Source organism: Amia ocellicauda, chromosome 15 (assembly GCF_036373705.1).
Source record: "Amia ocellicauda isolate fAmiCal2 chromosome 15, fAmiCal2.hap1, whole genome shotgun sequence".
Taxonomy (NCBI): domain Eukaryota; kingdom Metazoa; phylum Chordata; class Actinopteri; order Amiiformes; family Amiidae; genus Amia; species Amia ocellicauda.
Window position 1 is genome coordinate 5,698,726 of NC_089864.1, and position 17,276 is coordinate 5,716,001.

The following is a 17,276-nucleotide window of genomic DNA, read 5'->3' on the forward strand; positions in this document are numbered from 1 at the left end:
GGCACATGCACTCTTTGACCAGTCTTGGCCATATAATCCTGTTGCTCTTGCGAAGTTGCTGTTGGCCTCTTGGTGCCTCTCTGATCAGTCTCCTTCTTGCTCCGTCACCCAGTTTGGATGGACGGCCTGATCTAGACAGGGTCTTGGTCGTGCCAAACACCTTCCACTACTTAATAATCACGTTGACCAGCTCCACAGGGTATTCAATGCCTTAGATATTTTTAATACCCATCCCCTGATTCTGTTGAAAGCTCCTTGGTGCTCATGGTTGGGTCTTTGCTTTGAAATGCACGACCCAGCAGAGGAACCTACAGGAACCGCTGAATTGATCCTGAAATCATGTGAATTCCAGGCTATAAGGCGACAAAAGGTGACATTTTTGAAAGCGGGTATAGACTTTCTATAGACACTATATATTAAAATATTTATGTATTTGTTGCTCTCCTTGAGAGTACAATGGATCCGGTCGGGGTCAAGCAGTTCTCCATGCCATTGTGCGTGTTAGGTAACATAACTGCTTCCTAGAAGAACAATGCTGTGGCCCACAGGAGGGAGATGAATAAGTTATCATTCTTTACAGTAAATGAGTGTCAGAAATGCATTCCCCAAACAAGAGCATTGATCCAACATAAGCACCTGTAATGTATTAAATCACTTACAAGATGATATGTGGGACAAGGGTCATCTCACTTCTGCCTGAGACCCTGCCTGGAAGACCTGTAAACAAAATTAATCATTGCTGCTGAGAAAAGAAAGCAAAACATTGAAATACTGGCAAACCCAAAACTAGTAAAAAGCATTTGAACGAGGTCCCTCTGATTGATCAACATGCTGTATGTGGTTTTGGCCAGGTCACCAGTTCTTGATTCCTGTTTTTGTTATTATTATTCTGTGTCCTGGATATGCTGAGACTCAGGGCATTGGGTTTCTTGGAAGTAGCACAAAGGTCTGCGCCGGGACATCGCCAAAGGCTAGGTAAACCTCGAAGTTCCTGGTAATTTAACAAACATTTTCTTAACTCATAACCTGGGCACTCAATGGTCTAGTCAAGTAATGAAACATTTACTGAAGAACAGTTTAATGATCAGTGTGTACTCAAAGACACAGACTCTGAAGTCTCATATCAATGGGCAGTGCTGACTTCTGAGAATAGGCATTTTCCTTCGCTGTAGCATCTTTTTATATTAATTATACTAATACAATTAGACTACTCATCACAGTTATTGCCAATGAATTGCCTGGGTTTTATGAGCAAGCTCTGAGCCAGGAGTCAGCTATTCAGATCCTGCTTTTTTATCTGATGCCCAATTCCAGGAATTAAAAAAAGATGCCAAATCATTACTTGTACATTTTGTAATGATCAACTTCTGACAATTAGCAAGCAAACATCCATCACTCTCACACACACAACATCTTGAGAACAAAGTGATTCTGCCTTAGGAAACGTCAGTTAGCCACGGAATTTGTACAGTGTGTTCTTTTTTCTTTTCACTTCCTGTTTACTTAATTGCAGCTGTCACTCATCCTCAATTAACCGTTTATTCTACTGTAGGATCCAGACAATCACAAAAAGAGTCTTTCTCCTTTCAATACCCTTCATGCAAATTTGCACTACTTTTGTGTCATGTATTCAGATCACCTATAAGCCTTTTTAGCACCTTGTAATTATTATACATATTACTAGGACCTACTATTGACCGCAATAACATAACTTTGTATGACTTTACTACCACATATTGTGTGTTTGCTTCAACCATAAACAGTTTTTTAACATAACACTTTTTTCCTAATGCGATGTCCTAATGGAACACTGACATATATGTAACGTGCAGAGGCTTGGAAAATGGGGAGAAAATAGTTTTGTGAGCCTGTTAAATATTTGTGTAACACAGGCTTCAAAGGGTTAAGATCAAAAGCACAAAAGAGATGTAAACCGTTCACAGAAAGTGTCTGACAACACCAGGCTAACAGCGGTGAATGATTTCAACCAGCAGTTCATTGGTAAATATAAATGAAATATCCAGAATGAATAGTAATAAGTAAATAATAGTTCTGTGTAATACTGTGGATTCTCCGAGTCCTTGTTCTGTCAGTATATTAATTGCTGGTTCTTGATGTATAGAGAGGGCAGAGAGTTTAAGTTTTACAGACCTGGAATATTGCAAATAACACTGTATACCTATAAAAAAGAAAGCTGCTGGTGCTGTAATGTAACATATAGATATATAACTGTATAAATACAGCCTTTTGTTCAGAGATAACACAGAGTTGCACAATGGAGTTCACACACACTGTACCACTGTGATTCACTAATCTCACTAAGGGCTCTTGTCTCCTCGGCCGCTCAGAAGACTAAAACAATAAAGATTTATTGTTAACTCGGAATGGGCCTGATTTTTAGTTAATGGGTAAAGGTGACAGGTTAGAGAAAGATTAATCAGGGCTGAGTATTTAGTGGGGTTAGGAGGCGAGGAGGAACAGTAGCCGGACTCAGGTCAGAGAGATGGGTTTCCTCGCCAGGCTGTGGGCTGTGCGCCGATTCCTCGTGGTTGTCCTCACTCCACTCCTGCTGCTGCCTCTGCCACTGCTGGTCAGGACTAAAGTAAGGACAAGACATTTTAATAACGGGACTTTAACATGAACACAATGACACTGGGGTTAAGTCTGTATGCGTGTTTATCCATGAGACATTGTACAGTGGCCGTCCATCCCTGGGGAGCATTTGAACCTCAAGTGATCAATGGGACACTTCCTAGCTGGTGTCTGAAGATCCATAAGGATACATTAATCCCATTTAAAAGCCTCTCTGACCAAACATCTCCATGCATATTGACAGTGAATGCATGTAGCATGAGTTTGTTTAAGGAAATTTGATTTGTTAAATGATATTATGACCCAAACTGCTGAATGGGTTTGGAATGTAGTTTTCATAACCAAATTATTCTCACAGGGGATTATTTCTGAGAGATACCTGTGCCATGTCATTATTTGTGTTACAGTTGTTGTTGTTGTACTGGTATGAGGATTTCAGTTTACCAGTTGGGAGCAAGAACAGGTTATTTAGCGAATATATATGTATACAGTGTAACAGAGCTGCAGACATCTTCACCATAAGAGAGAGAGAGTTCTTCTGAACAAATATTTTTCTAGGACATTTATTTACTTATTCATTAGTTTATTTATTTAAGGGGTCTTTAAGGAACCTATGAAACATACCTTTCAGTCCATAGTCAAGTTGATTTGTTTCCGACAGAAAGATAATTGCTTCTGTAAGGCTTGCTCTCTGTCCTTAATTAAACAGTATCTGGACTGCTATACGTCTGCAGATAAAGGCCTCTTCTGAGAATACGCAGTGGTGGCCCCTGCATTGCACACTCCTTTAAAACACAAGGTGACTGGCCCCCCTGTAACTGCTGGGGACCTGAGTTTGCTTGGCAGTGACCAGGCGTGTCCCAGAATGCACTGCAGCTGCTGCTGTCCACTCTAGAATCTGTTAAAGCACGAGCTCTAGAACGCATCTGTGCGGATTGGGTTCAAACTGCTGAAGTCCAGCAAAAGACAACGTGATTGTGAATCCTGGTATTTGAAGTTGTCAGGTGTGAAGAGAAGTTAAAGATTGTTACCCTTCTGGCACAACGGTGCCGTGATCAGGAATAATTAGCCGTTCAGACTCATAAGTGTTAAAAAACTTGAAGCGTTCTGCCCAGAGTGGTTAGCTGAATTACACTGAGGTCACACACATCCTGGAGAAGAAATCCTGAGGACTATGAAAACAAAATCAACAACCACACAAAAGCACTGTCCATTGTTGCAAAATCTATTTATTGTTTTCCTGCTTTTGTGTCTCGTTGCTTTTCTAGGTGGCAGAATGCGCTTTCGTCCTGTTCCTCATGGCCGTGTACTGGCTGACAGAAGCAATGCCTCTCGCAGTGACGGCTCTCCTTCCCGCCCTCCTGTTTCCGCTGTTCGGCATTTTGATGTCATCTCAGGTAGGAAAAAATCCAGCAACCAAGAACAAAACTCAATTACTCATCTCCCTGTTCACCCCAGTCCTGCCACCGCACTCGTTAAGACAGTCGTCTCCGCGGTTGCCTGTCAGCGTGGGTGTTTCTCAGCCAGGAAACTGTACTGAGGACTGGTGGGGAACTGTCTCTCGCTATCACACAACAGCGTCTCCAGACATATGGGTCCAATGTCTGATCTTTATCATGACTTGTATTTTACCTTTTACTGGGGTCCTTTGGCCATGCTGTCTCCCAGAGCAATATCAGTATCTAAGACAGGCAGCCATGATTTGATAACCTTGTGATTATTGGCAATTACTGCTTCTATATGTCCACAATTCCTCAAGGAGACATTTCCTGGGAGTTCTGTCCTTCCTTTACTTACTCACACCTTCCTGAAATCTAACTGAACGTGATTTTTTTAGGTTGCATCTGCCTATTTCAAGGACTTCCACCTCTTGCTGATGGGGGTCGTCTGCTTGGCCACATCTATCGAGAAGTGTAACCTGCACAAGCGCATTGCGTTGAAGTTGGTCTTGCTGGTTGGAGTGAACCCTGGCTGGTAAGATGCAAGACTTTTGACATGATTATATATGAACAAAAATGTTAACTGCATAGATTAGCTCCAGTGAAAGATTAGATAAAAAAACCCTTTTATTGCTATTATAATCCCTATAACATCAAGTGTCTAATAAAGAGGGCAATACATAAAATATTGGCCATGAACTGCGTGACCTATTCTTCTCAAATGATCTTTTGTGAAATAGTGACAGCTGATAATTGGGAATGATAACCAATTAGAACTATGTCAAATAGAATCACTTGATACAGAATGATCAGTAATCCTGGATTCCTTTGATTAGAACAATGTTTAAAAGCTTCTAGACTAATACATTGCTTCAAAAAGCCAGGAAACCCAACAAAATGGGCCACTGAAGCAAATATCACCCACTTTAGCAAACATCTTTTGATTCTGTAGTAAAGACAATAGACAATGTTTTGTCTGCATTCAGTTCCTTCTTCCTGATGAAGGTGAAAATGCAAACAAATATCTGGCTTTTTAATAAGCAGTAAAATTAAAGTAGTGGACGATTGGGTGAAATATCCCTGCACAATACTTTACCAATTCGCGGGTTCAATTCAATGTAATGAACCAAAAGACGCACTATCCCCATCAGATCTTGTCATTCCCATCGACACATGACAGGAGTTGGTGGAGAGCGTAGTTCCATTGCACAGTGGATTTAATTAGCAACTTTATTTTGTCTCGTGACTCATAATTGACTACTGCAGATGTCTAGACTGCATCTATTTTTGAGATTGTTCTCTGCATGTGTGATTCTGATTAGATCTGTTGTGTCTAATTGACATGGCAAGGTGTTCAGAGTTTGTCTCAATCTGTAACATTGAACAAATGGAAGAAGAAATTAAGCTTTAGGTTGTGTTCATTGTGTCACTGTGTACCCAGTGCCCTGTCAAACTGAGCTCTTTAAATTGCATGAAATTTGTTTATGACATTAGTTTATGACATCTATCAACATAACAGTTAGCTATTCATTTATCTGTTCAGCAGTACTAATTGCCAGTAGCTCTTTGATGGATTAGTGCAGTCTTAATCCTATGAACAGAGCCTCGATTTCTAATGAGATTCGTGTCAGATTCTACATGCTTCATGTTTGCTAGTAGACAGAACAAGAAAACAAAATAGCACAGAACAATGTATTTGTTTTTCATACGTTCTACTGATTGGATGCTATTTTAAAGTGTTGTTGAGTAAACCATTCTAATTCTAGAATGTCACAAAGTATTTTTAAAGATGTAGCCGACATCCTACGCCAAAGACAAAAAAGGCAATTAACCTGTAATGTACAGGTGTCAGAGTTTTACAGGAGAGTTTTACATATATATATCTATTGTTTTTAATTTTATTTTTTATTAAAGCAGAACTTATTAGTTTTCACTTTAATTACGACCTGACCTTTTCTTCCTCAGGAGTGAAAAAAGCTATTTAAAGAAAGGCTTTTACCGGGAATGGATTATTCTCTAAAAGAAAACACGTTCAAGTTTCAGTACTATAACACATATAAGATTATAACAGATAAGTCTGAGCTCTGGCAGTGCCACGGAGCGACGAATTGAGGCCTGAACATACAGTCAGTCACACTCACAACATCGATACACATATACAAACAGAGCATTTTCCAAGGCTAGCAGTAATATACGCCAGCGGTTGATTGAGGCACTAATTGATGCTGATTATTAATCCTCACCTCCATGGGCGGCACTGTCTCTTCCCCAGGCTGATGCTGGGGTTCATGGTCAGCACGGCGTTCCTCTCCATGTGGCTCAGCAACACGACCACAGCTGCCATGGTGATGCCCATTGTGGAGGCTGTCATTCAGCAGATCCTGCACGCCGAGGCGGAGGTCAGCGCTGTGAGGATGACGCAGATCAATGGAATCGTAAACCAAGGCCTGCAGCTCAATGGTAACGTGCTCTCTTTCACAGCAACACTTTAGATCACACTAGTAATGATTGTCTTAAAACAACAGGGGACTGACTAGTCAGGAAAAGACCGTCCTCACAGAGGTTGAACGGCATACACAGAGCTCCGAAGCAATTGAAAGGATAAAGGTTGTAACAAGAGTGTTTCCCAGCTCTGGTCCTGGAGGACACCTGAATGCGGTGGCTTTCGTTACAGCCCCGTCCTCAGCCACTTATCTGTCCCATCTGCTAATGTTGAAGAGATAGGTGACAAATAAAAGTTCAATCCAGAGCTCAACTGGTCAAGAAAGCATCTGACACAGGGGTTGGGATCTCACATGCATCAGAGGAAAAGAAACCTCCTCTAAAACAACAGTGTATTCATTAAATACCTTTCTGTTTATTACTATATGCACTATTACTGGATTAACACTGGCTGATAGCAATACATACTTAAAACACTGGAGGCTAATCCTTAATCTGTTCCTCAGTTTAAATTCTTGCTTTATTTTATTGATTATTTTCATTCATTAGGGTTCAGGAGTGAATAGTGTTTGATGATGACATTCATTTCTAATGGCTAAATTAATTCCTTTCCCAGATGAAGAGAAAGCTGAGAAAAGCAAGGAAATATTAAGGTAATATTTAAAAAACATTCCCCCCGGATGTATTTTTTTATATGATAATGACTGATTCTTGTTAAAGTATTGCAATTATATTTATTCATATCTCCTCCCATTAGTAACGAAGTTGGACATAAGGTGGTGGTGACTGTAGACCACGAATACGCCTCTCCGCAGACCGCAGTAAGTGTGACCTTTAACTTTCACACAGACCTATTGGAGCTTACTGAAACAGTATGTGTATTTTAATGACCATCATACGACACATACAATAAAATAGGATAATTTATCTCCTGGCAAGACTAGGCTTTATCTATCAGTGTGAGATAACATACTTGGTTTGTTATTTCAAACATGTACCAAAAGTGGTATAACTTCGAATCAGATTGTGGTTATGGGTGATTCATGTGTCTTTGCAGAGATTTATTCTTTCCCTTCCTTAAACGCACTAACTTTCCTCTTTCCCCACTGTACATATCACCCACACTATGACCTTTCTTTCCATTGTGCTCATGGTATTGTTGCACACAGGTCATTAGCTCATCTCACTGTCAGAGGACACTACTGCCCCTGACTGAGCTGTTATATTTACTGTCTGACTCATGTAATCTTTCTAACTTGTCTGGCCCAATCAAAGCAGGGTAGGGAAGAGCAATTATAGCTCCCAGGTGCTTTCAATAGGTTAGATCACTGTTTATTTGGGATATGGGACATTCGGGGTACTTAAATGTGGGACAATCATAGCAGGAAGGAACCTGCCAGAGTTTGGTGTCTGAAAGCCTGGTGACGCACCAGTGTTTTGGAAAATCTCTTGATGCCAATAAACCATGAACATTCACCCGATACTGTTTTATAATAAATGGAACCTAACATCATCTTAAAACACCCGCGACACCCTGTTTCAACTGTGGTTCTGAGGTTCAGTCGGGGGAAGTATGATGCCTCATCCCAGTCGATAACAACAGACTGAATCTCACTGTGTTCTCCAGGTACCCATTCCCCAAACTGAAGGGAAATACGGCAGCCGCAAGGACCACATGCTGTGCAAGGGCTTGTCGCTGTGTATCGCCTACTCGTCCACCATCGGAGGTCTGTCCACCATTACTGGCACGTCCACCAACCTGATCTTCGCCGAGCAGTTTAATCAGTAAGTATCAAATAAAACGGTTGTTTGTTCTGGTGAAAGACAGGCCAACCCTGTTCCTGGAGATTTGCAGTCCTGCAACGTTTACAGGTCTCTCTACATCCCCAATCACTGGATACCTTGAATGTGTGGAAATGTTGACTAATTAAGTCATTAAGACACATAATTGGCTCAATTAATCAATTAACGATCTGAATAAACAATTACCAGAAGGCACAGCGGCCCTTGATGACCAGATTTCCCCACATCCGCCTTCGATGTTGGTGTGAATTTATCCGGATGCCAAGAGGTTGAATATTGAGCAGGGATATCTCCGTATGCTTTTTGAGATATTGTTCTTTACTTCCTCCCGTAGGTTTTACCCAGACTGCCAGTGTATTAACTTCGGATCCTGGTTTGTTTTGTGCTTCCCGATCACCGTTCTCATTCTGCTGTTCTCCTGGCTCTGGCTGCACTGGGTCTTCTTAGGATCAGAGTAAGTATAACAGTCCATACACTAATGTCTGCATAATCGAGAGAGGAGAAAGATCATTCCTGCTTTAAACTGCATGGCAATTATTTCTGCATTACTGTTTGGCCAAGAAAGAAGCATAATTAGGGGGAGGTTATATAGTGGTGATTTAGTTTAATATTCAAAAGCACCCCTTGTTATAATTCTATATCTGTATCACTGCAATTTGCTCTGATTGCACCTCTCTAGCCAGCTGGTGTGAAAGCAGGTGCCATTTATTAAAACCATCTTTTTAATCTGCTTGCACATTCACAGCTTCAAGGCGTTGCTGAGCTGCAGGAAAGAGAAATCAGAAAGAGAGAGGGCCTCGGCCGAAATCATTGCTAACGAATACAAGAACCTGGGGCCCCTGAGGTAACGAGCGATCTGATATGTATTCTATATGGAAATGGTCGATGGGGCCAACGACAAGGGCTCTGAAACTGTGCTTTGCTTCTGGGGTTGCAGCTACCAGGAGATCGTCACGCTGACCATTTTCATCTTCATGACGCTGCTCTGGTTCACGAGAGATCCCGGCTTCATACCTGGCTGGTCGTCTCTGTTTAAGCAGTAAGTTTTTAAGATTCAAGATTCATCACTTATCTGATGAGTGCTCAGGTGGCTAAAGTCTCTACAGAGTTATTGTTTTTTTGCTAACCAGGATTGCAATTAAAATCCAATAAAAGAACCTCGGCTCATTTGCATAGTAAGTGGATACATATGATACAATACCTGGTCTCTTTCTATTGAGTACACCTGTTCGCAGCAGATACGACTGGATTTGGACGTGCTCTGGAGGGTACTGTGAAGTTCAGACACTCAGCCCACATAACCTGAACGTCAGGCGGTTCTACTTTAAAAAAATGTCTGCTTTTGACACAGGAACTAGTCGTCTCAGTTTGCAAATCAGATCAGTTGTGATGTCCAATATGCATTGAAAGCAGCAGTAATTTAAACATCTACTTCTTCTCCTTCATTTCCTTCACCCCCACCACCATCACACAAATATATCATATTTTTTCACAGATATAAGGGTTATGCCACAGACTCGTCAGTCGCCCTACTTCTCGGACTTCTCTTCTTCATCATCCCAGCGAATAAGCCAGACAGATATTCCTCAGGTTAGTGCCAGGCTTCTCCTGCTCAGAAACACCCTGCGTGTGTCAGGTTTGCCACTCGTTAGCTCCGAGTTGTCCGTTCATTGTTCACAAAAAGGGCTCTGTTGAGGCGTACCCAAAGCTGATGGGTGTGGGAGACACTGCTGTCTCACTCAACTCAGTCTTGAAATACACGTACTGATAACCATCCACTTCAGAGCTTTAAAATGGCAGCTACATGCTTGGACTAAAGTGCGTTGCCCTTGTCTTACAGACGTGTCCTCGTCCTCCACGCTGATCACGTGGAAAGAGTTCCAGTCCTGCATGCCCTGGGAGATCTGCCTGCTTGTGGGGGGAGGTTTTGCGCTGGCCGAGGGCACAAAGGTAATTAATAACTAATTAATAACTCTGATAATTAATTAATCCCAAAACTCCGTCACGTTGGTGTGTTAAAAGTGTGTTATGCTGCTATGTGTTTGTTTTTGAAGAAAGGATACATGATTTTGCATTACTCTAGAAGACTAATATATTTATAGCAACTAAACTAAAAAAACTACATAGATAAATAGAAGTCTTTTTTATTATTTTATGATATTGCACACCCTTTGATTGAGAGAGCTGGCACCTAGCTTAAAATGGAAAAGTGGACCAAAAAAGCAAGACAACACATTCTCGTGTAACACCCACCTTTGCGTTGCAGGAGTCGGGACTGTCTGTGTGGGTCGGCCAGCAGCTGACTCCGCTTGGCTCCCTTCCCGTGTTCGTGACCGTCATGCTGTCCTGTTTGATTGTGACCTCGGTCACCGAAGTGGCCAGCAACCCAGCCACCATTACAATCTTCTTTCCTATTCTGGCCCCTCTGGTGAGTACGGAGTGCATTTATACTTTGAAAAAGGGAGCAAAACCAATGTAGTCTGAGACTGAGATGTATTTTGAATAGTAAAATGACTATATAAACTCTTGCGATCTTACTTTGGGAGTGGATTGACCTCGTCTAAAGTAGAAATAGAGACATCATTCACATAATCTTTTCTCTACCTCTGATAGGCCGAAGCCATCAACATAAACCCACTGTACATCTTGATACCCACGACACTGTGCACTTCTTTTGCCTTCCTACTGCCGGCAGCAAACCCGCCCAACGCCATAGTCTTCACCTACGGACACCTGAATGTCATTGATATGGTAAGTCGACCAACAAACAATCAGCCAATGAAAATGAAGGTATTTTCCACTGGCACACATCTGCCCAATCAGTCCTGGCGGTCGCAGAGACATCGCATCTCTCTCCTGACTTTGTCCTATTCCCGCAGGTGAAAGCCGGCCTGGGAGTCAACGTCATCGGGGTTCTCGTGGTCATGCTGGCCATCTCCACGTGGGGAGAGCCTCTGTTTCACCTGAGCCAGTACCCCACATGGGCCGCCCCCACGGCCTCCTCCAACATCACCGGCCTTTGAGCGGCGAGCCCATCGCCTGAGCGCACAGACCGGCAACGTCCAGCTTCACCGGCTGCTGTCCTGACTTTGAAAAGCCAACAGCCGACACCTCAGCCGGAAAACAAAATCAAATTCTGCTGGCATTTCTTTCCTTGAGGGAACAACGGAAGATAAAGAAATACCTTTGAGCCTTGCACCATCAGCCACTCCTCTGTAAAAGCACGGGTGCGAACGCAGTTTGATTGCTATACAGGCAGCAGTGAAGTACTGAGGACTCTGAACGTGTGACCTGAGAGTTACAGGTTTAAATGACAGGTGGGGGACTCAGAGGACAGCCTCAGAGATAAGTCCATTGAGGGAAAAACACCCGGCACAAAACAGAGCAGAAACAAACTTCTCCGTCTGTGGTTATTTCGCCACGCGTATCCCTCTGGGCTGGTATTTGACCCACTGATGTAGAAAAAATGTCTTCTCTTCCAATAATTCTTTTACAATTTGGCGGAACTGAGATTGGCTGAAGACAAGACAGTAGAATTAGTCCCCCCCCTCCTTAAAATCTGTGTTTAACAGTAAATGATACGCACACGTCGGGCAGGATTTCGTATTGTAGCAGCGTAAATGTGTGGTTTTGGGACGTTATTTTGAACGTGAGAACAGACTGTAACAGAATTAGGTGAATTATACAGAGCTGTCATCATTTGTCAATTATAATGTTTTTGGTCTTCATCGGGAATCAGATTAAAAAGTTGTCTCATAAACGGTTTCTAAATTCAACGTGTCAGCTTTGAACGAGTCTTAAATCTTCCTCATGTGTGTTGCATATTATTTCAGCAGGCACCAGAGTGTGACATAGCATTGCTGATGGTGCCTGTTGAGCAATGGCAGTTTACTAAGGGAATGTATCACTCCACGTTAATAAACTGTACCGTGTCCCTTCAGATTTACTCCCGAGACTCGTCCAGCTTTTAAACAATTGCCACAGTACACACGCTATCTGAAGAGTCCATGCACATACAAACATACTAGCACTAAAGCATTTTAATAGCTTATGTGCCATTTGTCTGAACTGAAATTGTATTTATATTTTTTCATTTGTATAAATGTACAGCATTCAAGAAAAAAAAAGTACTAGATCCTATTAGCATTTATTAAATCAAAGCTTGTAAATTATTTTAATGTATAATGTTTATTTTCAATGTTAGGTATTATTTCCATGGCCTACTAGTTTGTTTGATTGTTTTTAAACAAATAAAGTGATGCTTGTATTTGATTTTGGTTTGATTATGTTTTTTGGAAGTCTCTAAAAGGCATCTTTCTGATTCCCTAGCTTTAGCATTTCAAATATCTGTTCTGCTCTTTCTCCTGTTAATAAGTCAAGACAGGATTTGAGACGTTCCTTTAAAATATCCTCAACTTTTTTCCAAGCATCACACTTAGATGCATAATGCATAATCACGCTGACTCCAGTTTCCTGGTGCTACTCTGACCTCCGAACTCTGTCCTGTGGGGAAAGATGCACGAAGCCAATTAGAAGGCAGTTTTGAACAACGATAATTAGCAAGACTAAATTCTGAGCTTACTTATTACCTACGATTACTTATTTAACTCCAACAGCAAGAAACAGTCTGTTCCCATTTGCATCTGGCTTACAGTACTTAAACGATGAGGTACCGTAAGTGTCTTCTAACCTGTTGACTCTTTTTGAAGAAATACCTCACATTAATAAGATGAGATGATGAGGGAAATCTATCCCAGACACATAAACAAAACCTCAGGACAGTTAAGATCTCCGGTACAGCCTGTACAGATAAGAGAGGTGTGTTTCCTCCACTGTGTAAGCTCATTACACTTAAACAGCGCCATCAAACTGCACATTAGGAGAAGCATGCATTTAACACGATGAGTCTCACATTAATTGGCAATTGAACAAACATCATTAAGTTGAAACCTTCATTACATGTTTTTTACACAAGATAAGCTCCACGGATCCGAGATTTCAACCCTCTTTTCTCCGAGCTTATTGGAGAGAGCTGTGAAAAGGAGAAGGCAGCTTTCTAATATAAAAGTGCCCTTTGTGGTTCCGATTGCAATACAAACGGGCTGCATCCCAGTGCTTTGGCGCTTGATTAGAAGTGGAAGGAGCAATAAGTCTGAACAAATAAGAAGGGCAGAGCGTGACACACGGCCCTGAACGCGGCTGCCAGCTTCCTCCTCTGGCTTACTCTGGCTCTTTGTTTGCTTGGCCCGCTCTCTTTATTAACATCTCTCCAGCTCTGTTGGGTGCTGCTCTCGGAGGTGGCAGACAATTAAAGCACACTAGGGATCCTCACGCCGATGATTTCACTGTGAGCGAGTCTGTGCTGAGGTGGAAGCGTTGGGCGTTTTCATCCCGATGTCCAGCTCTTCTCTGCCAGGTGGGTGGACTGAGATCATTAGTGGGCGAGAGGGAGGACGGGGAGGACACACAACATGTCCAGTTAAAGAGGTCTAACTGTTATTCTCACACAGGACAGTTTCATTCAGGATAGTCATACATCTAAGACAGTGGTTCCCAACTCTGCTCCTGGAGGAGCCCCAACCCTGCTAGTTTTTGTTCCAACCGAGCTCTCAATTACTTAATTGACGTAATAATGTCCTAAATCAGAGCCTTTTCATTATTTTAAACAGTAGGGGTTTTAAGTTAAGTATAGAATTATACATAGAACGTATTAAAGAACCAACTCTTTTATTACACAATTAAAAAAGTCAAATCTATGCCGAGTGTTACTTCATAAACCCGCTGAGATCAATTAAGTAATTGAGTGCTCGGCTGGAACAAAAACCAGCAGGGTAGGGGGTGCTCCAGGGCCAGGGTTGGGGGCCGCTGATCTAAGACATGTATATGATGTAATTCTGACGTGGATTAAGTCGCACTGCCTCCCAGCACAGTACAAGGATGAGTCCAATTATTATTTATTGTGCCCAATCCCCCATCCCCTACAAGACAACCATTCTGTCACCTTTTGCTGTATATAAAAGACAACATGGACAATTGAACTGCTACTCCAATTGCAAAAAATGTCACTGACTTTTTGCAGACTTTTTGGTTTGCCTTCAACCGCAGCGCCGTGTTTGGGATGTGCCATTCGAGGCAGAATAAGCACTGTGTGACACCGAGATCATTGTGGCTGTATTTGATTAAGATTAAAGGAAGCCTGCTGACAACTTCCAGTGCTAGGTGTGTATGAGTGCTGAAGTGTGCGCAGCATGTGTGGCACTTTTATTAGTATGTGATGAGGCCTGTGTGGGGCTCAGAGCTTTGAAATGCAAATTATTGGCTCTTAACAGGTGTCACCTGTTGGCTCTGTCTTTGATGTGAGCGGTGAGGCCACGCCCACCACCGAACACCACTGAGCAGAGCCGAGTGAAGACCTCAGTGTCGAAATGTCACTTCCACTATTTATTCCCACCATAAACATAGACCGGGCCAATTCAGGTACAGGCATGTCCTGTTACTTTTTACGTATCTCTTTTATTATTAATCATAAAATAATAAAAGTAAATCATTTTTGAAGAGTCATACTTAAATGAGCGTCTTTCGCTTAAAAATCAAATACTGGAATGCCTTTTCTTTTTTTTCTTTTTTTCTTTTCAAGGAACAAACTGGCTTTTGCCCAAAAGGCTACACATCAGTGGTCCCCTAAACTGTTTATTTAATGGTGAAATATAAAAACATGTTTCTTGTTTATAGGTGTTTAAGTACTTTTATATCTGTTGTTCTGCACCAGCACAAGACGGTGAAGATTAGAATAGAGGATTGAATTGAGGATTTCGGAAGATGCTGCACAGTGTGGTTAATAATGTCTCAAAACCCACTGGGCATTTATTGCAAATGTATTAAAGTGCAAATTCATGTTGCAGCTTATTCTACAGGTGCAAGGTGCACTTCCCTACGACTCCACAGCCCTCCCCTGGCTGAGACACACCGGCCGTCCAGGAAAGCGAACGTACAGCTCCATCCAGTGGAAACATTGTGCATCACAGAGGGGATTTTCAGAGCTCCTCAGGGACGTTTTCCATCCTAAGGCACACACTTCACTGCCCCATTATAGAGTGTAAAAGAAAGGGAGAAAGAAAAACACTTTCAACAAGAGACCTGAGCTTATCTTGGTGAGCAGAGTCGTTTAAACAACTGGCAAGCACTTAAATTAAATACATGAAAGTGTTTTATTTCCCCCCAAATTCCATCTGCACACCTATTGGTGCTTGATAGCACATTGGATTGGAAAGACAAATGTGCCAAACCCTGCTAGGATGCCAGAAACATCCAGGACACATAACAACACTCAAATATGTCCACTGAAGTGGTTATTATTAACTGTTCATTTTGTGTTTTTAATAAGCTGACCATATGACTTCATTTTCAAGACAGAATTTGAAACTTGCCTCTCAACCGCAGGAAATGAACATTGAGCATTGCGCCTCTGCCAAGATGCATATTGATGCCTAATTACTGAGTGCAGCTAACAGGTTATTATAGTGTTTGGTAAATCACTGTGCTTTGAAGTAAGTGTTTATTTATATTTAGACACACATCCTATGAAGTAACAATTTCTGTACAGAGGGAAACAAATTCAATAAAGCGAATGTCGGTGTGATTCCAGATCGAGGGCCGATATCAAAGCTGTGTGCACTTGTTAAGTGATGGAAGAATGTTCTGTGGTTTAAAGAGAGACTGAAACCAGGCTTAGTTAGAGTCTAGACATGGGCAGGCAGCAGGAAGCATTATTATCAAGAATGAAGATCAAACCGTCTCATCTTTCAAGAACAAGAACAATGTGTTTTTCACTATATTTGGTGGTTAAAACATGCTTGCACACATCAATATTGCCTTTTAAACTGGTTATGTCTTGTGTACATTGTTCCTTAGTATATCTAGTGGTGTCTGTAGAGGAAAATAAGTGTCTGACAAAGGTAGCTGTAACAGTAAATACACATTTATATAACTAATTTATATAACTATTACTTTATACTGTGTTCATTCAATTATGTAAATACAAATAAAGTAAGTTTACATTGGCACACTGTACGGCCTTTGATCTGTGTAATCTCTAAAGGCGGGAGGTGATTTTTTGGTCCTTCAGTGCTTTATTTTTATTTTTTTAAAGCTTTGTAAAGGCTAAAGCTGTCAGAGGCAACACGGCATTGCGCTGTGCAGTAATTATAACTGCAGCTAACACAAGGCACATATTACAATAAATAATAAAATACGGCAACTTTCTTCACAATGAAACTGTATAAATAGCAACTTTGTTACCATGGCTTTAACAACAATAAAGGCAGAGCCTACCAGAAACAAAATGTAGCAACATCCATAGACTTAGCAAGGAAAGTGATATTCTCACTTTGCATTCTCACTTTCTGGTGTTTGAATCAGTCGTCACCCTCTGCTCGACCTTCGTTTGGTTATTTGGAGAAAACAAGACTGCGAGTTCAGCATCCCGTTGATAAAGGCATTTAGAAACGGCATTAGATGATTCTAACGCAAGATGTCACTTCTTGTCCCCCTTTTTGTCAATCATTGTGAATATCTGCATTACCTCACAATGCCATAGTTTTCTACTATCTGCTTTAGGCCCGGATTAAATCAAACCTACAACTCGCCCACTTGGTGGCAGCTTTCCAAGGTAGCTGGAGTTAAATCTGTAATTCTGAAGCCTGACAGGATTAAACGGAGAATCTGACAGAGAGGATATCAAATTCCCAAAATCAATAGTGAGGCCTGAAGAACCAGGTTAGAGAGGCAGTCACAGAAAGTGAAAACACTGGACATCAACACATATCCCAGTAAACCACAGCTCAAAAGATGGCCTCCTGTTTTGAACTTCTGCACATACCAGTGGACCAGTCAGTTTAGTACATTGCATCTCTTATTATTTAATTTCACCTCAATTACTAGTTCAAAATTAAGAATGACTCTCAGCGGATCATGTTTGACAGATAGATATGATTCCATTTT

The 17,276-nt window shown here is 41.6% G+C and overlaps 1 protein-coding gene and 1 long non-coding RNA gene across 2 annotated transcripts; both read left to right on the top strand.

Annotated features, from left to right (window-relative positions):
* Positions 1–507: 507 nt before the first annotated feature.
* slc13a1 (solute carrier family 13 member 1) lies at positions 508–12,548 on the top strand. The gene is made up of 15 exons (XM_066723768.1): positions 508–2,602; positions 3,861–3,989; positions 4,430–4,566; positions 6,304–6,491; positions 7,090–7,126; positions 7,231–7,294; positions 8,101–8,258; positions 8,611–8,730; positions 9,022–9,120; positions 9,214–9,315; positions 9,772–9,866; positions 10,117–10,226; positions 10,543–10,704; positions 10,890–11,027; positions 11,156–12,548. Exons 1-15 carry the CDS (start codon positions 2,504–2,506, stop codon positions 11,297–11,299), a joined length of 1,782 nt encoding a protein of 593 aa, XP_066579865.1. The 5' UTR covers positions 508–2,503; the 3' UTR covers positions 11,300–12,548.
* A 930-nt stretch (positions 12,549–13,478) lies between these two features.
* On the top strand, positions 13,479–16,312 carry LOC136771448 (uncharacterized). The gene is made up of 4 exons (XR_010822319.1): positions 13,479–13,692; positions 14,356–14,495; positions 14,606–14,753; positions 15,179–16,312. It is a non-coding gene; the product is annotated as an uncharacterized LOC136771448 (long non-coding RNA).
* Positions 16,313–17,276: the final 964 nt, after the last annotated feature.

Excerpts from the sequence above, each read along its gene's own strand:
- slc13a1 (XM_066723768.1), top strand. The coding sequence starts at position 2,504 with ATGGGTTTCCTCGCCAGGCTGTGGGCTGTGCGCCGATTCCTCGTGGTT. Across the intron at positions 4,567-6,303 it reads GTTGGAGTGAACCCTGGCTG|GCTGATGCTGGGGTTCATGG; the intron begins GTAAGATGCAAG and ends TCTCTTCCCCAG. Across the intron at positions 9,121-9,213 it reads AAGAACCTGGGGCCCCTGAG|CTACCAGGAGATCGTCACGC; the intron begins GTAACGAGCGAT and ends CTGGGGTTGCAG.